General features: G+C 41.9%; 1 protein-coding gene across 1 annotated transcript in view; it reads left to right on the forward strand.

Moving 5' to 3' along the window:
* LOC146189498 (cytochrome P450 3A6-like) overlaps positions 1–14468 on the forward strand; it is a 29121-nt gene extending 14653 nt beyond the window's left edge. The window contains exons 7-10 of the mRNA XM_084603271.1: positions 960–1051; positions 3424–3564; positions 7956–8118; positions 14269–14468. Of these exons, the coding sequence (XP_084459397.1) occupies positions 960–1051; positions 3424–3564; positions 7956–8118; positions 14269–14358 (486 nt within the window). The 3' untranslated portion in view covers positions 14359–14468. The remainder of the gene's footprint in view (positions 1–959; positions 1052–3423; positions 3565–7955; positions 8119–14268) is intronic.
* The last annotated feature ends 5792 nt before the right edge of the window (positions 14469–20260 follow it).

The following is a 20260-nucleotide window of genomic DNA, read 5'->3' on the forward strand; positions in this document are numbered from 1 at the left end:
GCCATAGCGTTATTTCCACTTAGGTATATTTACAAAGACCAAACTGTACAACGTTTCTTTGTTGAATGGGCTTGAAGTTCACAGGGCAAATTAATAGTTTTCGGGTTGTGGCTGACTAACCAACAGAAGGTCATTTACGTCCAAGAAATCTGATTTCCTTCTAGATCATCATATGCTCACCTTTTATATGTAGGTAAGAGGGGAGAACAAGAACACTTCTGATTACAACTAGTCGGTAAAATGGAAGCTGTGTCTCGCACTACAAATTTATCTTCAAAATTGACGTATTCGCGGTAAGAACGGCACGCTCCAGCGAACAAACAACCACAACTACTACTACTGATTGCAAAAATTGTATAAGAAAATTTCAGGCAGAAACCATGTGTGACGTCTTTCATTTAAACGAGCTTATACATAACGTATATAGTTTCATTCAGACCAGTTTCAGGATTTTTTGCCTACTTCCTTGGCTTAGTTTTATAAACTTTACTATAACGCGACACAGTTATAACTCGCCCTTTGAGTGAAATGCAGCAATTCTTCAACAGGTATTGTAATAGACCAAATTTCAAAACCCTGTAGCACCTTTTAGCTATCATGATTACAAAAAACAAAATAAAGTGCAGACGAACTAGTCTGCGTCTCTGTGTCTTTAGAAGTGTGTTGGCATGCAAGTGCTGCATATTTAAATATGAATTCAGTAAAATAATATGTGTATGCACTCTTTCGGATGAGCAATTTGCCTGCTCAATGGTGCGACGAACAATCAGGTTTAGAGGTTTCTAAAATTTTATCTCGCAATCGCAACGCGAACCTGATGATTGCATTGATAAAAAGGTTACGTATCACGAACAATTGTTTTCACCAAGTGGATGCACATTTCAGCGATTAAATAAATGCGCAACGTTTGTGACTTGTTTGTATTTGCCAGCAATAAATATATCGCACTTATATTCCAGGGTCCCAATCTATCCTATCAAACCCTCACAACTCTTCCTTATGCAAATCAGGTAATTTCAGAGACTCTGCGGATCTATCCTCCGATAGTAACGTGAGTATTTCGTGCATATGATTATGTTCCTTATTATATTTTTCCCTGAGAGGATAAGCACTGTCCATTTACTTAAGTTCAGTGTGACAATGCATTTGTCAACCCTGTGGCGGTGTGTATATAATGAAATTCAAGCCAAGCATAACCGCCCTTTTAAATGACAGACGTAGGCGATTTGTAGTAATCGCCGCAATATTTAACCAAGTATTATTTTTACACAATATGGTCTATAATTAAAGATAACAACCAATGTCCCTACACCATGTTCATACTAAATGTGCCGATCTCTTGTTAACACAGCCTTTGTTTAAACACCAAGTTTATTCAGACTGAGTCAGAGACACTTCACCTTGTTTTCAAAGTAGATGTTGACCCTAATAACTGGTTTATAACAGGTGCTTGCACGCTTGCATTTAGAGGTGAGCCGCCGTGTTGTGACCTCTTTGCGCAACTCTTGGTCGATACCTGGTGGCAGATTAAATGTACAGCTTCTGAAGCATGCGAGCACATGTGCAAATCAAGCGAAATTAGTACTCATTCTGTTTTTTATTGATTTATGTGTTATTCTTGTATGTTTTGTTCTATTACGTACCCCGCAGCCGGATATATCTTCCGTACTTTCTATGCTAATGTGCTATAATTTTGTCTCCTCATGTGCTCTGAATGTTTATCTCTTGCTCTTTTTGTTCAGGATGTCCAGAAGAACTAAGGAATTCGATAAATATTCACCTATGGTGTGCTATACGATAGATTAAAAAAAAAAGGCTATGGCTTGTGCATTACAGTACCGTAAAATGGGGTTACTTTGTGACAGATTTCATACGTTTTCATTCTCTCGCTGAACAATTATCAACATAAAGACAAATGAATAGTGGCATAACGCTGCTAAAGCCTTCCCTCACACGACGGTATGTTCTACAAATCCGCATCTTTAATACAAACGGCAATATTCTGGTTAAAAGCTGTCACAATGTTGCCCCGCCGTGTGGGGCAACTTTGTGACAACGTTGGTTTTGGCTGAATATGATTGGGAAAAAAAGGGCTGACATAAAGTTACCCCATCAAATGTTTATTTGCGTTGTCCACAGTTGGTTTCTGCTCCGGCAGCGTTACAATTGTATTACAAATGATTGATACATGTACCTCCTCAATCAAGATCTTTTACTTCAAAGATGCCTCGCTTGCCTACTCGCCTAGGGGATTTAATTGTGTACAAAATTTCTTCTTTTGAGTACAAAATAGCGTCTTCGCGGTCCGGCCATCTCAAATTCTTTTTGGTCCTCTCCATAGTGCTGACGATGTACCCCTCAGGTTTGACTTCCGTCACTCTTCCCGGGAAAAGTTGTCCTTCGAAGTTTACTACGACAAAGTCATCCCCCTTGAAGGTGCTTTCTCCGGAAACCGTACCGCGAACCGTCGGGACGTTCCTAGTATTTGGAACCACGGAAGTGGTAGGAGCGTCCGTTTCCGATAGGTTGTCAAGACTTCCGGAGAGTACCTCGGAATCACTTGTATCTCCTTCCGACCACTTTTTGTTGTCTCCATGCTGACCATCTGAAGACGATTCGGTGTCACGGCTTTCTTCTGCGCGGTCATCCTCAAGAGAAGACCTCTTCCTAGGTCGTCTAGCTCTGATACCGAAGGAAGAGCTGCCCTTCTTTCCGGTTGTCAGTTTTCCCGTCCTGCTGGCTTCTTTGTTGGCGTGTCACAAAGTTACCCCGCGAAGTATCAACATTTCAGTTTCCTTTCTACAACCTTATACAAACATGACTTGATTAAATTTATATTACAGTTTATTTTGGCCTAGATATTATCAATCAGAAGTACATAGCTGTTTTCGCTGGTTTTCTCGTGCGGACGGGTCGAGCACACAAAGTTTACGGTGCTTCACCGATGGGCGCTAAAATACGATTCAACCTGTCGGCATCTGAGTGGCTCCGGAGCACGGGAACTTCGGCCGGCTCCCGGTAGGTAGCACGGCATGTCATTTAATCTTGTTGAGTGGCTCGTAGCTTTTCGGTGGCGCCTGGTCGTGGCTCGAGATGTAAAATACAGAAAACCGAGCGCGTGTCACAAAGTAACCCCTGCAGTCACAAAGTAACCTCATCTTACGGTACATAAAACTGTTGTTTTAAATTGTACTCAAATGCTTTGGTAGCTGGTAGCTGATAAGTAAGCTGGAATATCTATTATGTTAAAACATCCCTAGAAACATGGACAGATAAGAAAGGCAAACACACATTGCCTTTCTTTTCTGTCCGTGTATCCAGCGCTGTTTTAGCATAATGTCGAACCAATGCGCCCAACAATCCAACTTGGAATGTCTAATTTATTAGCATTCGCACTTATTTTTATTACTCTTTGATGGGCAGATTCACAACCAGATGTGCGGACGAGGACTACCGCTACGGTCCGTATCTCATCAAGAAAGGAACTTCAGTAATGGTGCCTACGTATCAGCTTCACCATGACCCACACCACTGGGCCGAGCCAGGAAAATTCGACCCTGACAGGCTAGAACTCTCATATATTTTCTTATTGTGCTTGTGAAGCAGCGTGTTGTATTTGAGCAAACAAGCAGTTATCCCCGGCTAGTTGTGGGTTAAAAAAAATCAGGCTTGCACGTAGCTTCGCTTAATGGCTTAGTGGCACAAGCTTTTCGTCCTGCTTCGCTTCTACCTTTTCTTTCTACCTTTTAAGTTTACATCTTCTCTTCCATTTATATATTGCGTGTTTCTGTACTTGTTAAAATTTTATTTGTGTATTTTCTTTGGCTTCGTTGTCGCCAGCTTCGACATCTGAGGACTCCTGTCCTCGACATGAGGGTATGAACGGGAAATTATTTCGGTGTTCGAACCTACTGCGATGTCTCGCAAAAATATCTCGCGCCATCTCGTAGAATCGTCTGAATCTGGCGAAAGCGACATTTCCACCATAAGTCTAGAAATACTGTCATCTAAAAGATATGAGCACATTGGTTAATGCATTTAAAGAAAACACACGCAATTTTACCGGCTTGCCCAGCATCAATGGGCAGACAGCTGCAATTTCGGATGGGGTTTAATCAAATTTCAGCTCGCCTTGTGGATCAAAATACTGCAAATTAAGGTTGATTAGCAAGGTGGGTACTTCATCTGCGCACCTGCTACCATTGAATAAAAGAAACACGCGACCATTCGTGACAGAACGTGACAGCGTGTACGACCAAATTCTTAATTTGAGCAAACGTGGGCGTATAAAAAAATACGCACTGACTTGGTGGTATTAGACACCTTTAGCAGACCGTGTTGCGTATTGCTGTCTGTGTTACTGTAGCTGCGAAATCTCTCCCACCGGCCGAGCTCCCGCAATGATTAGTCCCGACGTGGTGGGCATGCGGTAAGCGGATGGACAACAAGTGCCCTCAAAGCCATCTGGCACGTGTCAGGACCATCGAAGCGCTTGTGCACTTCCGGTGGAAGGTATCATGAAACTCCAGTAACGCAGACGGAAACACGGAGCACGGTTTGCTAAAGGTGTCTGTCTACGGGGCAACGTAGAAACGTAAAGAGAACTCAAGTCGTGCTCTGAAAGCAAACAAAGTTAACGTCTGCAGCAGGCGCTGGGGTCCACAGTCGGCGCTTGTTTTCAAGGGGATGTGAGTGGAAATGAAAACAAGGAATGAGCACGTTGACCTAAACGTAGCAGTTGCTAGTTGTGATTTTGCTTTCTCAGTTCATCACATTAACGCTCCGAACAAGTCAGCACTGGAATGTGCCATAAATATACGTTAGTTTCGAGCGTGAAGAGATGGTCACACGTGAATATTCAGCGGGTTCAGCATCCTTAATAGAAACTTAGGCAGACGGTCTCCTACCGCTAAGCTATCGTATACCATTCTAACTTTCAGCCTAATAGAATCATTATCCACGCGTTGCTTTTATATAACAATGAATGATTACAAACGTAACGTGATAGCATTTTCTTGAGTTTCCTTTTGTTTAGATCACTCGCAAATTACATTCCTGGCTCCTAAAGTAACACAGTGAAATTTGAAGATAATCACGGCTGTTTACCTTACATGGCGGACGTTTGCAAAGCCATGTTCATTATAGACAAATTATCCGCATTCCTTGCTTTACACCGACTAATATTAAACGTTGAACGAAAACTAAGCACTAAAGTTCAATGAAAAACAATATTTAGTTTTGTAATTTAGAACACCTGTCCTTGATGACAGGCGTGATCACTACTTTCTCGAAAAACAAAAATCCTCTATTCACAACCACACTAGCTGCCACAAATGTGATTCTTCGGTGGTGCCTGCGCGTTACAAATCCTTGCATCAGCAAGCTTAGGAGGTTTGCGAATTAGCTATCGGGTTGCATCGTAAGCAGTGAAGGAAAAACAACTGCTAAAATTCGCACCTATAAAAACAAATGACGCGCAAGTTTTCCAAAGATGTAGTTTATAATCACTATTTCTGCCTACTATTAAAACGAAAGCCTTCCTTGGCTAATGGGCCACAAAAATGTTCGCGGAAAGCGTTAGGAGGGAATGTCCGCAGGATATATGTGCGTTAATGGGTACCTAAGAAAAAAAAATGAGAAGAGTTCAACGCTGCTGAACCCAATATGGAGCGAAAGCATTAGATGCGGGTGACCGAGCGTTCTTCTTCCTCGTCGTCTTCTTCTTCGTCATCTTCGTCGTCTCCTTTTTCTTCACCTTCTTCAGAGTCTTCTTCTTCGTCGTCTTCATCGTTTTCTTCTTCGTAGGTTTCGTAGTCTTCGTAGTCTTCGTCGTCTTCCTCTTCATCGTCTTTATCGTCTTCTTCTTCGTCTTTGTCGTCTTCGTCGTCCTCTTCTTCTTCGTTTTCATTGTCTTCTTCGTGTGCTTTTTTGTCGTCTTTCTTATTCGTCGTCTTCGTCGTCGTCTTCGTCGACGTCTTCGTCGTCGTTTTCGTCGTCATCTTCTTCGTCGTCTTCTCATCCTCGAGGAGCAGGAGGGTCCACGGGTCACCGGCCACGCTACGAGCGGTTACCCTGGCCCAGTATTGCTTTCGCAGTAAAATCTGCCTCAACAGGGAATTGCACCACTAACCCTCCTATGCCTAACCGAGTGCGGAAATCACTACTCTGCGCCGGCCTCGTGAGAAACAGATCATAATTCTCTTTGCCTAAGTGCTGGTGATTGCAGCGACACAACCACGATGCAATTGAAGATAGTAATAGCGGTGATAGTAGCGCTGATAATGACGTTGCAGCTAGTGGTAATGATCGTAGGGGGCGATCGCATTTATTCCCCGTTGTTGAGGGTACCGATGAATATTGAAGGTCCCACCTGCAGGCGCTCTCAGTCAGATAATAACCAATTCCAACCGTGCCAACAGTTGGCGACCCCATCGGCTATGATCGCGGCTGTCTAACCGCGAATGAGCTCTTGGGTTTGGATGTCCGTAGCGGCATGCTCCCTCTTTCACTTCTCAATTCCGTCAGTTATTCTTCACGTTCAGTATGCATGCACGAGCATATTTCTAACCCCTAGCACTGCAAATAAAGAAATAAAAAGCGGTTTTAGTGCACTTTTCTTGGCGGCTGCTGTCTGCTGCATGCCTATTATATCATAATGAGTCCATCATATACATACCAAGGTAAGCTCCGTAGATAGCTGAATAATGGCGCAATCTTAATTTCACAGTTCTTAAAGAGGGTGCTTGAATAGCTGCATCCGCCATTGTTTTATCCATTTCCATGTTTAGCGAGTTGAAATAAAGGAAGTGAGAGATTGACATTCTGGCAGAGGTGAGCATTTTGAAGGTTTGGTTACAAAGGTAGCAAAATGCACAATAAAGCAGAAGGATGAAAGCCGGCCTCATATATTTGTTGTCAGGGTGCCGTATGCGCCATGGAAAAGTGTTGAATATAGTGGTGTTAAGGATTGCCTTTCTAAAATTTTGTAATCTATTACGGTAAAAAGTGAAGGAATACTTCTACCATATGCAATCCTGGCTTCCCGTTTCTTCTGGCTTCAATAATAAACTATTACGAGCTTATTTACCGACGTTAGTCTGCATGGAGCAATACAAACTTAGTAGAGCTATCAGAAGAACCGTGTAGGGCAGCCCAAAATATGATGTGCATATAGCATTCACAAACTAGGTACAAAGACGCTTCTACAAGGTGTCATTATAACGCCCGGCCTCATTAAGTGCCCTAAACAAGTTATACAACTAGACATTTCAGCACAGTTGATATACTTCAAAGTGCCTATCTTGTGATCTTGAAGCGAAGTTTACTAGGTTTAGAGGATTTCTACGTGTAGACACCGTGAGGACTGTCAAAACTGGCATATACTTCATTAGACTACATGAAAGGAGTTGTAGTTTGACCTGATTGTGTTTTATTTTAAGCCGCCCAATAAGAGGGTTATATAATCATTCGATCATTCGTCGGACAACACCCACTGCAGAGCGAAGGCCTGTTCCGCATTCCTCCAAGTAACCTGGTCCTGAGGGGGTTATAAAATTGACTGAAATGGTTACGTCAAGTTAGGCGATGCGGGCACTGAGTGACGTAAATACTCACATTTCTGGCTACTGCCCGCTCCATCCACCAGCAGTGCAGGTCTTGAACGTGACCGTTGCCAAAGTTCCGAAATTCCTCAAGACGCTTGCCCCCTTATCATGTTTAATTCTAATCTGTACAGGTTTGCTGTTGCAACCTCCTCCATCTCCCCTTAGTTTTGGCTCTGAACTGGATCTGTAAGGTATTTTTAATAGGTGAATACTGTATGCCATGTTTAAATTATGCACAAGGCTGTCATAGTCGACACTTCTTATAAAATTCTTCTGTGAACTTCTAGAATATTTTTTGTTTTACAAAGGTTGTAGTTTACATCCAGTTTTCGTTATGCTGGTTTGTTACAGGTTCAGCCCTGAAAACAAGCATCTCATTAACCCTGCTGTTTACCAACCTTTCGGAATTGGACCCCGGATATGCCTTGGTCAGCGTCTGGCCCTTGTTGAGCTCGTATCTGTCACTACGCAAGTGCTGCGGCAATTCCGGATAACTCTGCCATCGAGCCAGAAGGTAATTCCAACTCAATTTCACTGGAGTCTTTGAGCCCGGCGCATTATGCATTTTTCGTCTTCACAACAATGGCAGGTACTTTCTCAAGACAGAAAAACATTTAGGGCTTTACCCTTTGCTTGCGACATTCAAAAAAGGAAAACAGGTAGGGCCGCGTAATATCCAGAAGTGTGTAATGAATAGGTAACTTTGCTGGAATAGTACCTGAGAACGGCGTCGCATATCGAGTTTAACTCTTAGTGTGTACGTTCTCAATATAAGATCCCTTCTCAGTGGAGAACGCCTTAACACGATGAGTGTGTCATGAGTCATCCTTCTAATCTGTTGATGTGACGTTGGGTGTGCCAAAGGAATCAGTTTCAGGACTCCTACTTTTTAATTTAGATTAATGACCTTGCTGAGAGAACCTCGTTTCCCACATGCCCGTACGCTGATGATCGTTCAATTTACAGATGCATCAGCACTTCAGATGCTTTGGAATTCTCCAAATTTATTTCAATAATGGCATAATGATGGTTATGTCGAAAAAGAGCCTCGATATATGGAAATGTTATTACGCGCAGGTCACGCAAAAATGATAGCCCCGCCTCTCTGACTACCACATCATTGACAAATTCGTTAACCGCGCTGATAATTTCTAGCACTTAGGCGTGTATTTCCCGTCTGACTGGTCATGGAACACTCATGGGTACTACTTGGCTAAAAAGGCTAGCGCGCTATTGAATTTATATTCTCGAAACTTCAAAAATGTACCCTTAACCTCGCAAATAATATCCTATCTCACATGCATACGGCCTATTCTATAATATGCATGACTGAGCTGGGACCCACATACGCATAACATAATTAACAAACCAGAACGTATTCATATCCGCGCTGCCCGATTACTAAGTAGTAGTTGTAACTTTGCCTTTAGCCTGACAAACACTTCGACCAAACTTGGGTGGCAACCGTGGAAGTAAAGAAGAAAATTTACCTAGTGGGCTCACACTATTTCTTCTAGAAGTGATCATCACAAAGTGTAGAGAGACTGCTTTCCGGAAGAATGTCTCTGCTTACTTATTTTTCTTTTACTCTATAAAAGAATGGAGTCATCTGTGCGAAAGTGTAGTAATCGTTCGATCTACTATGTGTACCTGAGCCCTGCTTGACATCTGTTTTCAATAAGTTCCATTACGTTGTTCACTGCGTTCTTTGTGAATTTCGTTGTATATTATATTCAATGCTTTTTTATTAGTTGTTGTTTAGTTTGGTATTTTTTTTATCTTCGACTGTTCTTTCTTACTTATGGTATGCTCTGCAATCCCTATACAATATTGCCCCGTTGGAGACGTAGGTATGTGATCAAATAGAAAAAACCGAATCAGATTTATTCACGGTCTGCGGCCGAGACGCTCAGGTACACACTAAAGTTAGGGCGTATTTACAGGAAGGTTTTGAGGAAGGATATTAGAATAAAACTTGTGCTAAGGCTTCCTACTGACCGAGCAATCATGGATGCACAATGAATAGATGACGTAACCACTCGGTGAGCCACACTACGGGGAATATTTTCAGCGTCAGATTATACAGCTCGTTCGGTCTACAAGCCATTGGCGTCGTTGTAGTCGCAGTTGTCCGCAACGTCTGTCGGAAATAATTGGGTCCGCATAAAAACGCCATGTATTGGTAATTACAGTTTCTAGTGATTGATTATTGACTTGAGTGCGGTTGGGAATGAGAAGGTAATAAAATCATTGTAATTATTTCATGAATGAAATAAATTATAAAAAATTATAAGAAAGTCCGGAGGTTTAAAATTTCTGAGAATATAATGCAATGCTTGATGGCGGTTATTAGGAACATCTAGTGTGCGTAATTTCTCAAGTGATTAATCGAAATAATTGAAAAATAAATCAATTGTAGAATGGGTTTGAAGTTGTCAAATGAACGCAATGACAATCCAGTGCTTCGTAGACACCAAAAATTACAGATTGTGTAAAGAATGAATCGAAATAATTGAACAATGAACAACGCATTCAAATGATTAGAATGAAAAATCAATATTTGCTGATGCTAACTATTGGCGCATAAAAAATAAAACCTAATTGAAATAAAATTTTAAGGTGTGGCATAATATTGACCGGTTCTTTGAAACGCTATTGCGTCATATCCTTAAAGGCTCAACTTTCATTGTTCTTTGATTATTAACTTTCGACCACATGAAGTGGTGGATTTGCGCCTGGTTTATATTTCATCGCAAAATTAAAACCGCGGAAAAAACAAGACAAAGACAAGGAGACAACACAGGCCGTTTTTTTCTCCCATTTACCTGTTCTTATGTGTTTCTGCTGTTTCTGGGGTTTTATAACACTTTCCTGAGGTCAGCAAGCGAACGAAAGGTAGCCAGCCAGGTAGCTGAGAAACGTAAAAACATTAAACTTCTCGTTCAGCGGACACCATGACCTTGCTGCGCCTGGAGAAGCCTCATTCGTCGTGTTGTGGCATTAGGAGTCATTATAAAATAAAAATTTAGTTACTGAGCGACGGGACGGATTTTGTGACACTTGTATCGTGAGAGAGACCTGCTCTTCAGAGGTTACCAATTTATTTTGTAGCGAAAGCTTCATTATAAGCTACCCTTCACCCATATCGAGGTGCCTGAAAAAGAGAGGCAGTGCGCACGCCCTGTAACCGTGGCAATCAGTTAAGCCGTTCCACAGATTTTCTGCTGCCGCGTTTGCTACAGATTGGAGGAGGACGGTATCGGCATTCCAGCAGATGCGCGCACCGGCATGGAGGAGGATGAGGAAAAAACATTTTATTTTTTTTCTGCCAGCTGGGGAACCCTCTGTTCAGGTACTTCGCTGGCCGAGACAGAAGTAACTGCTCGGCGAGCCAGCCATTGCTGGCGCTCCAGGCAGGGACCTCCATGGCGGCCTCACAATATTCTATGTAGGGGTGAGGGAGTGGGCAAAGGAAGGAGTCACCTGACACGCCCAAATCATGTTTTGGCTGCTCACCGCAATGAGGGCAGTCATGGGAATAAAGGGAGGGCTACCAGATGTATAGAATAGATGGTGAAAGAAACGTATTAGTTTGTAGGCGGCGGTAAGTTTCTGCCTCTTGGGTAGACAGAATGAGAGATCGAGGTAGTAGTGTGCGGCGAGACAGCCCGTATTGTTCCAGCAGTCCAGCCCTTTATGCTTTGTGGCACGGGTCGAGGCTCTTTATTTTTCTTTCCTTTTGCATGCCCCAACATAATATATGTCTATGTAAGGAGCCGGGAGGCACACGTGTGATCCATGAGAGGGGAGGTTCCGGGAAGGAGCGCACCAGCGTGTCGATGGGCAACTTCACTGTCTGCGCGGGCCACCGCGGAGAGCTGGCCGAGTGGGAAAGAAAGCGTCTGCCGGCATCTTATACGTAGAGTAAAAAAGTGGATTCGGCCTAGAACGCCGGCGAACTTTGGTGCGTTCAACGAAACGCTGATTGTGTTCGATGCAATGCTCGGTGGGCCGCAGTAAAAGCTTTCGGTCCACATGTTGTTCAAGAGCGTTGAACTCCCTTAATTTTTTGTCGACTCAAATAAATGACATTGCTGTGCTAGAAAAATGGTTTGGTATGGAATTCGAGATATACCAAATGATTAGATAAAGAGCTTTTTATCAAAAAGGTATCAGTCCGTTTGCGTTGACCAAAAGGTATCTACTGCTGGTGTTATTAAAGCAGCGTTGGGTCGCCTTGTTCATGATATATAAAGTCATCTTTGCAAACATTTAAAATATCGCTAACTACTATCTGTGAGCAGATGACCGATGTACTTTTTAGTAGGAGAGATGCTAACGACTTAATAAAAACGGGGCAACCTTACTCTGGTAATGTCCGTGCAGGGTATCTTAGTAATTCGTTTCTGATTAATTGCTTAAAAAAAAAACTCTATTATTCCGCTCAAAACCTCTTCCATGTAACTTTGTTGAGCCCCTGCACTTAAAGAACTCCGTTTTGAACTTATTTTATCGGTGAATACCCGGAAAAAGTATTTAGTGAATTTATTCTTTGGGGCGATCACACTGACTGCCTGCGCACTATCATCTAAGGCATTATGCATGTTAAGGAAGTGCTTGTTTTTCTCCCAGTACACCATACCTTTCTCATATATATCGCTCTGTTTGAAGTGCATTTGCGCTATTGCCATCTAGCATGTGGAAATGGCCGAATGAAGGCAATGTAAAGCTAAATATGATGCAAGGAAAGCTATAAGAGTGATTTCAAAGAAGCGTTATGACGCTTACACATTCCTATTATTCATTAAACTAAAATTATGAAATTACAAAAACTGTACGAGTTTCAGCTGCTGTCAACAATTAAATCTGAACATCGCAAAGGAACAAACCTTGATATCTTTGGCAATCTTGCAAAAACAAACAAACACATCTTTATATTAAGTAAGGTACACATAATAAGTCTTGTAGCTAGGTCTCGCATAAAATATGCATTTCAGATGGTGGTTAATTCCTGCATTCCGCAGGCTTTGGATAAATACCACCTCATAATAGAGAATTTAGGCGCGCTACCTAAACTTGACCAATATGCCCTGTCTGAAGAATGATTGTTATTATTCTGCCGTTTATTTTGATTTATTACATGATGGTGTAGTTTGCGTCTTGTGTCTATTGTTTACACACTAGTTTCGCAGGTGTAATGTACCTTTGTGTCATTTATACTACTTACCTTTGTCAAAGCGTCCGCCGCTGCAGAGGAGGGAGATGGGGCTAGTCGTACTACTCATGTGTGGCCTTTTGCCACCTTCCCATCACAACGCATGTAAAAAAGTTTTGTACATTAGTGGTAAATATACTTAAAATGCTGCTGGGATGGATATATTTAGCAGAGGGGAGAGCAAAGACAAATACCGACGCCCGCAGCGCACACGCAGTGGTAGGGGAGAAATCTGGTACGACCACATCTCGTACATTGAAGGCGTGCGGTAAACCCGTGCACAATTAGGCTAGCACATCTCCCGCGAGCTAATTCTATCTGATACCGCTCCACTGTGACGGCGTAGAAGTCTCGCAATATGGAGGAGTAGTCCACCAGCAAGTTTGTTAATTTGAATCTCTGGGCGTTTCCCTGCAAAATTTAAGGAGTGGATACGCTTGCACGAAAGCGTAGAGGTCAATGATCAACTGCGATGAATGCCGAGGCTTATGGTATGGCGGAGCATCCGTCAACCTCAGGCGTTTCTCACCAACGCATTTCGTGCCTCACATAAGCCAAAAGCGGGAAAAAGATTCTGCCAACCGCCAAAGGAAAAAGTGCGGGTATTCGTCCTGCACACTCCCTGCCGCTCGGAGGTAGAGACATTGGAAGGCGAGTATGAGTGATGGGTTACGATGAAGAGGCCCTTAGTTCTTCGGCAGTTTGGCCGGGACAGGCGAAAAGGAACGCACGGAGAGCAACACTAGTTTTAAGGCGAAAGCCTTTAACGCCTCATACTGTAGTGAACAAGATGTGTCCCGCTTTTGCGGCGGCTCTGATTGGTCGAGACGGGATGACGTCATGGAGGTCTCGGCCAATCAAAGAGCACCACCACAGTATGCGCAAATGCGTGCCTTATATGGCCATATACCAATCAATGGTCAATTACTAATTAATGGCTAAATACTGATCGAATTATCAGTGAATAATGACTAGTGATAAATTACAAAGTTATAGGAATTTACCGAAAATTAATGACTAATTACGAACAGATAATGATCGACGGTGAATTACTAATTAGTGCCTCTTTATTTATTAATGACTAACATGACTACCTAATGATTACTTGCGTAGCATATGCGGCACTCAGGCTTTCGCCTTTCACTGCTTTATTAGCTAAAGTGCCTCATAATTTTTTCATTTATGTGTATGAAATTGTTGCAGCCATAAGGAATAACCAGTGAGCATAATGATTAATTATATGAAGAAATACATTCAAATGTACTGGAAAGTAGGCTAAACAAATGTGAAAATTTCGCGGTGGGTCAGAATATGCCCATGCAAGCTCGTTTATACACAGATGATGCGAGAAAGGAATGAAATATTCTTGAAACAAATAATTATGAAATGTGAAGTAGAGTTATCTTTCACAAGCATAGTTGACTACAACCTTTCTTTTATTTTCCGCAGCTTGATCTTGAGTTGGACACATACTCATTCCTGGCTGTGCCAAAAGAAAAAGTGCGGGTCCTACTTCAGAGAATCAACAGCGACCTGTGAATCATATCTACATGTTGTGGCATAAAAGGAAGTGCACTGCAAACAGACGGAGACGTCATGAAGATGGCTTCACCACAGCTCTTTGCAAAGACGCGCTGAAATAGACGTGTATATTCTGATCACAATGTGGCCTAAGACTAGAGCCGAGTAGACGGAGGTAAATAAAGCATTCAAACCTCAGGAAATATCTTCACTCCGTGGCAGTGCAGCACTTGTGCACACAAATTGTGTATTTCTAATTGCGTTTAGAAAAACCTAATTAGGAAAACATACTCAGAAGGGCCGCGTTTACGAAAGAACTGGCACTGGTTTCCGATGGCATCAGGTGATGACAAAATATGAAAACAGCAGCATAGGAATTGTGTTCCTAGTGCGAATTTATGTTTAGATTTCTATATAAACTGCCAACATATAGCCATTTAAGCCTAATTTTGATAGCCGCGAATGCGTCAACTTGCGAGAAACGTTTTTTTTTTTCCTCGACAGAAGATTTGGCTAAAGTGTTGAAGTAGGCTCAGCCACGAAAGATCTTGAATGCTGACCTCAACTGCTTTTAAATTATGGCAGTTTATATAAATGGAAACAGCAATGATCGCACGGAGTCTATAGCCTATCCCACAGTAAGTAGCCTTCTATGGTATAGCGATGAGGATTTCAGAGGAGAATACATGTTTAAAAAAAGTTCGCTTTGCGAAAAAGCCCGCATTTGCAATCATGTATAACATTCTCATGCGAAAACTGCTCTACTCCTCCGCCAAATTTTTAACTGCGACACGCAGAGGTCACCGTCGAAGAAAGGTCTTAGATGGTAAGAAGTTGGGAGAGTTTGCGAGCAGCAGGACGATCTGACAGGCTGAACGCGTTATAAGTTTAAACTTACTCAAAGAAACAAGCTCGCATACGAGATATCGGGGATATTTAACGCCGTTCTTGTATTCCTATAGAAATCCTATGTAAAGGAAAAAGTCATTATTTCTGGGCACTCGTTCGGGTTGCTGCATCATCATGTTGAAGAGAAGCTTTTTCGTGCAGCTCGTGGGCGATATGGGAAACAATCAGTAGGGCCACAGTATTTTGTTCAGTACAGTGGAAGTAGCGTTCAGCTCTAAAGTTTAGGAAACATGGGGGGTTCAGAATGCTCTTTCGGAGAAGTGTGGTGACAGCAGGCGCGTGAGCAGGTCCAGCGTTTGTGCCCTGTCGACTTCTCGCGCCGTGCAGCTGACTGCGAGTATGGCCAGATAATTTGCGCATTTCTTGTTCTGCAGGCCGCATGGCATGTAAATTACGCGCACTCGTAGAAAAAAAAGTAAATTTTCGGCGAACAAGATATAAAAAAAAAGGAGGCGATGTGCTATTGTCCTTTTGGGCTTTCTTTTCAATGATTTCGGTTCACATTGTCCGCATATACTAAGGGTTATAATTATTAGGTAGAGGTAAAAGGTTGCTCGCAGTGTCATGGGGGCGTGCCCATATGCCCGTTATTTCCCTTCTTGGTCATAGTTCAAAACATTTCGTGCAGTTCTCGACACTCGTAATAGTAGGCGTTCGGGTTGCTATATCACGAAAAAGAAGGTCAAACCGAAAAAGCCGAATTTCTTCACTATTGAATAGCGGCAGGCGAGTACTTGCAAAACATCCACCGTTTTATTCCAATATGGCATTTTAGGGTATACTAGACTTACTTCATTTGGTTACACCTCATTGTGATGAACGTTTAGAATCCAATATAATCACACTAAGGATATTTCAGGATTTTATTCAGTTTAATACCAAGAACTTGCAGGGAAGCTCTGGCTTCACACTAGAAGTTATTTATGAGCACAGTTTTTGGACGTCGGGAAACAGAGCTGTAAGAATAACTTCAAGTAATTGTTCGGGATGGCTGTCGAGTTTGCTATTTACTAATAAAATGTTATGCTATTAGGCTTTTATGGCAGTAACTGCTCCTTTTTGCTTGTCAACCAAATATCATAGGATCAATTATTTTTCAGACAATAGCACATAAGATTGTTTCCGTTAGTATGCTCTCGATATGGCTCTACAATCTACTACAGTTGCCTTAACAATGTTCAAAAGAACAAACCCTATTGGTCTTCAACAGAACTCCTTACTGCTCTCGAGCGCGGTAGTAACTTCAAGAACACCGTTATACTACGCTTTGAAAGATTGCTGCGTTTCACCAAAAACGTAATATGCGATACTACCTTACTTTTACAACAAGGAGACCTTTTTTTTTCTGATTCGCAGTTTAATAAAACCCATTAAATGTGCGTAATACAAATTTTTACAAATCCTAAAAAAATGTCTGTAAAAATAGAGCTAATAATAGATGTCCTATTAGAAGATGCTTTCGTTGAATGACCATCACTTGACACAAAGCCGGATGTTATGACTCTATAGAACTCACAACAGGTCTAGCAGAGCGCCGGGTGTTTTGAGCCTGGAGACACCACAATGAATAGTTTCTAATATTCTCTGGGTTGAAGAACACCACAGCCCATCAAATTATTTGGCATATTAACATCAATCATCCCACACATTTTGTCCGCGTTCACCTTGTTCACTCGGCTCGTAGCAATATCTGTCATCTCGTGCAGCATTTTTCAGTCGTACTAAGGGTATCATTTGAAAAATTTGACACAAAATTTCGAAAATCCCTCATTCGTAATGCACGGTATTTGATCGAAGCAACGCATCCTGCTCAAACACACTGCCGCTATGTTGCAGTCGCTACATTTATCAGGGAATGAATATACAGGATAAAGTCTTTTGAGTTTTAGGCCGAATTCTGAAATGTAAGCTCGAGCTAGGAGAAGCCGGTGAAGGTACGTATATACGCAGTTTTGGACGTCGTAAATAGAGGCAATAAAGTACTACCTAATACTTGGCGCATAGACGGAGTTAATTTCATTATCTATTATTTGCAAGTGCAAATAATATCCAAGTTTCCTGACTCGGTGTTTCACTAGTCACCTGCAGCTTTATGTGTTTAATCTGTTTAAAATACACATTTCAGGTAATAGCTAAGACAGCCGGATAGATAATAACACCGACTCTTAACAGAGAAAGCTTCATTGCTCAAATTTTAACAGCATTCGCAATAACGTTAAATCATTATCAGAACGATAATATTTAAAACGGCAACAGGTGTCTGAGGATCCAGAGTAGAATGAGAAAAAGAAGACGGCTATACAGAATGAAAGAGGCATTGAACAAAGGTTGAGGGAGAGCCTCAGCTCGCAAGACGAGCTATCGTGTCGACACGTGGACTATGAAACAAATCCACTTGTCGAAACGTTGGCTCGGCTTGTGAAGAAGTGTCTGAGAAACTTGAAAGTGGTCACAGCGACAATGGGCGTACCTCTTATGCAAGCTTCGAATATTTCTATAGGCCTGTCTTTCTTTCCAGCCCTTCCCTATTTGGGAATAAATGTGGAGTTGTCTTGACGCTTGACTGCACGCTAAGTGTTAGTACTCTAGGGTGAGTAATACGCAAGAATAGGAGGCTATGCGGCTATTCTTAAAATGAACGTAGTTGAATCTTTGAGCAGGGCCAGGTTTATGCAGAAATATTATGAGACAAAACGCAGGTTTTTGTTTCCCGGCCTCCTTGTATACGGCAACACACCTTGGTGGATGCAACAGTATATAACAAAATCGCAAACAAATGAAACTGAAAACTATTGAGCAATATAGAACGAAAATCTTTATTTCGATTAAGGTCGAAGTTGCGGTATTTTTTTTTAAATCGTATGAAAGTTGTTCATTTTTGTATATTTTTGAGTTTTTGCAGATTCTAATAAAATTTGGAGAAATAAAGTACAAATCTAGAACTTCTGAGTTTGCAGGAATAAAGAACAGGGCTTGGACAATAGAAAGTAAAAGTTTAAGTAGCAACATTTCATTGAATCGCGCCAGAATACAATCTTGAGGTTTGCAAGTACTCAGTGTGGAGCGCTCAGTTCTGCATTTTTTCAAGCCATATTATGAAATACATTTTAGTATGTAATATTTTTGAGGTACTACGTATTCTTGAGGTGAATTTAATTAAAAATCGAAAATGTTTTTTTTAGTTTGGTGTCAAAGTTGCCCTCTATTGATGCTTTCGAGTTTTAAGTGATTTTTAACCGTTGTGAACACACCTAGCAGTATAGAGCTCAAACTTCCGCCTTGCATTAACATTACAACCTGCGTAATGAAGAGAAATTTTTTTAAAAGTTTACCGCAAATAATATAGCGCATCCTGCCACTATGTAATGTTGAAAATTAACATCTTTGTTGAGCGTTGCTCCCGAAGCAAAGTAAATCTACAGCAAAAATACAGGAAGCTTTTATTATTTCTTGCAAAAGTAACCGTTGTATAGACATAGCCAGTACAAAATAATGGACGACAAACGTTTAGTGCACAAGCTGCACATCTCCTAACTTAATCCTTCTGGAAATGACAAAACAGTGGTTCCCACCTCTAATGAGATACGACTCTTTTTCTCAAAAACTACTCCGTATCTTGAAAAACTGAGGCTCATTCCTTTCATCCAAGGCATTTCCCCAATGGAAGTTGCAATTGCAGCGTTCGTAAGCCATTGTTGCACCACCCGTTGACTGGACCACCGCAGTGGCGGGCGCCGCCGCCTCAGGTGCCACCAATACCTTGTGAGCATAGGAGCGCATTTGTTTGCTTGTTGGAGCGGGAGTCGGGCCCTGGGCAGCCGCCGAGGAACTGTCCTCAACTGCTTTAGGTGTCTCCAGATAACCATCATTCGCCTTAGAAGTAAGGAAAAGGGTGTGGATGCCCCACCTACCGACTATGAGACAGGGTACAGAGCCAGCGAATCGGTCTCAGCAAGAGCAGGGTAAAGGGAACGCCATTCAAAAGTTATAATCATTGCATGAGGTATGTGTGCTAATAAAATACTCTAAATATCATCCGGTTTATTAAGTATGCTCGTTGTATTAAAGTTCAGACATTGAAAATGTTCCTGAGCATTACTATCGATTCATTGTTGCCCCTTCGGTTCATGTTTGCTTGGCTAAATGCGTTTCCCAGCCGGTATCCGCTTATTTGTATTGTCGTCCCACAGAAAAAACTCATTTTCAACTTTAATCTTTATACAGTACTTATCCCCCCCCCACCGGTTTCCTAATTCCGGATGTGCACTGCAATACCTTTCTTCTTTTATGCTTGGTTATAAATGAAAAATCTTCAGAAGTCGAAGTACCCGTTTTTTTTTTTTCAGTCTATAACAGCTCTGCAGTATGCTTATGTTTTTCGTGATGGTTGATAAGCTTTAGAATTGTAGGACTCGGTCAGTTTTGCTGTTTGCGGCCAGTATGGTGTATTATCTCTGTAGAGGACACATTTATGTCCAGCTGTCGTTGAGCATGTCTTCAACTACTTTTGAGGTAAGCTCCTCGTGCATTTCATCGGGTTCCCAGTAGTACCATAAATGTCAATATAATTCTGTCAGGACCGATCTCCCAAATCTGTGAGCTTGTTTTGAACGGTGCAAACTCTTCTTTCAATATCAGAGACCCTAGTACTGACCTCTGCTATTGATTTGGAGGTAGCTTAAATGTTTCTAGTTTGGCTCAATTTCATCCAATCTTTTCTGTATGTTTGTTTGTCCTTGCATCATTTAAGCTAGCTGTTCTTCGATGGGTTCCTGAGTTGGGTTCTATGTCACCAAAAAGCATCAGTAAGGATAAGAGGAAATTTTGTGCAGTACAACAAATCGTAACAACATTTGGTGGGCACGTCAGCTGGATAGAACAACGGGTACTGCTTTCAGAGTCGAGGGATTGGTTACTAACCTACAAGAATAGAAGAAGCGGCTTTGACATGATGCTGCCAGAAGTCCAGCCAGAGTGCCCACTGAAGAAGTTCTGATGAAGAGGTCATCTT

This window comes from Amblyomma maculatum, chromosome 5, assembly GCF_055883805.1.
Source record: "Amblyomma maculatum isolate TAMU_Amacu chromosome 5, ASM5588380v1, whole genome shotgun sequence".
Taxonomy (NCBI): Eukaryota; Metazoa; Arthropoda; class Arachnida; order Ixodida; family Ixodidae; genus Amblyomma; species Amblyomma maculatum.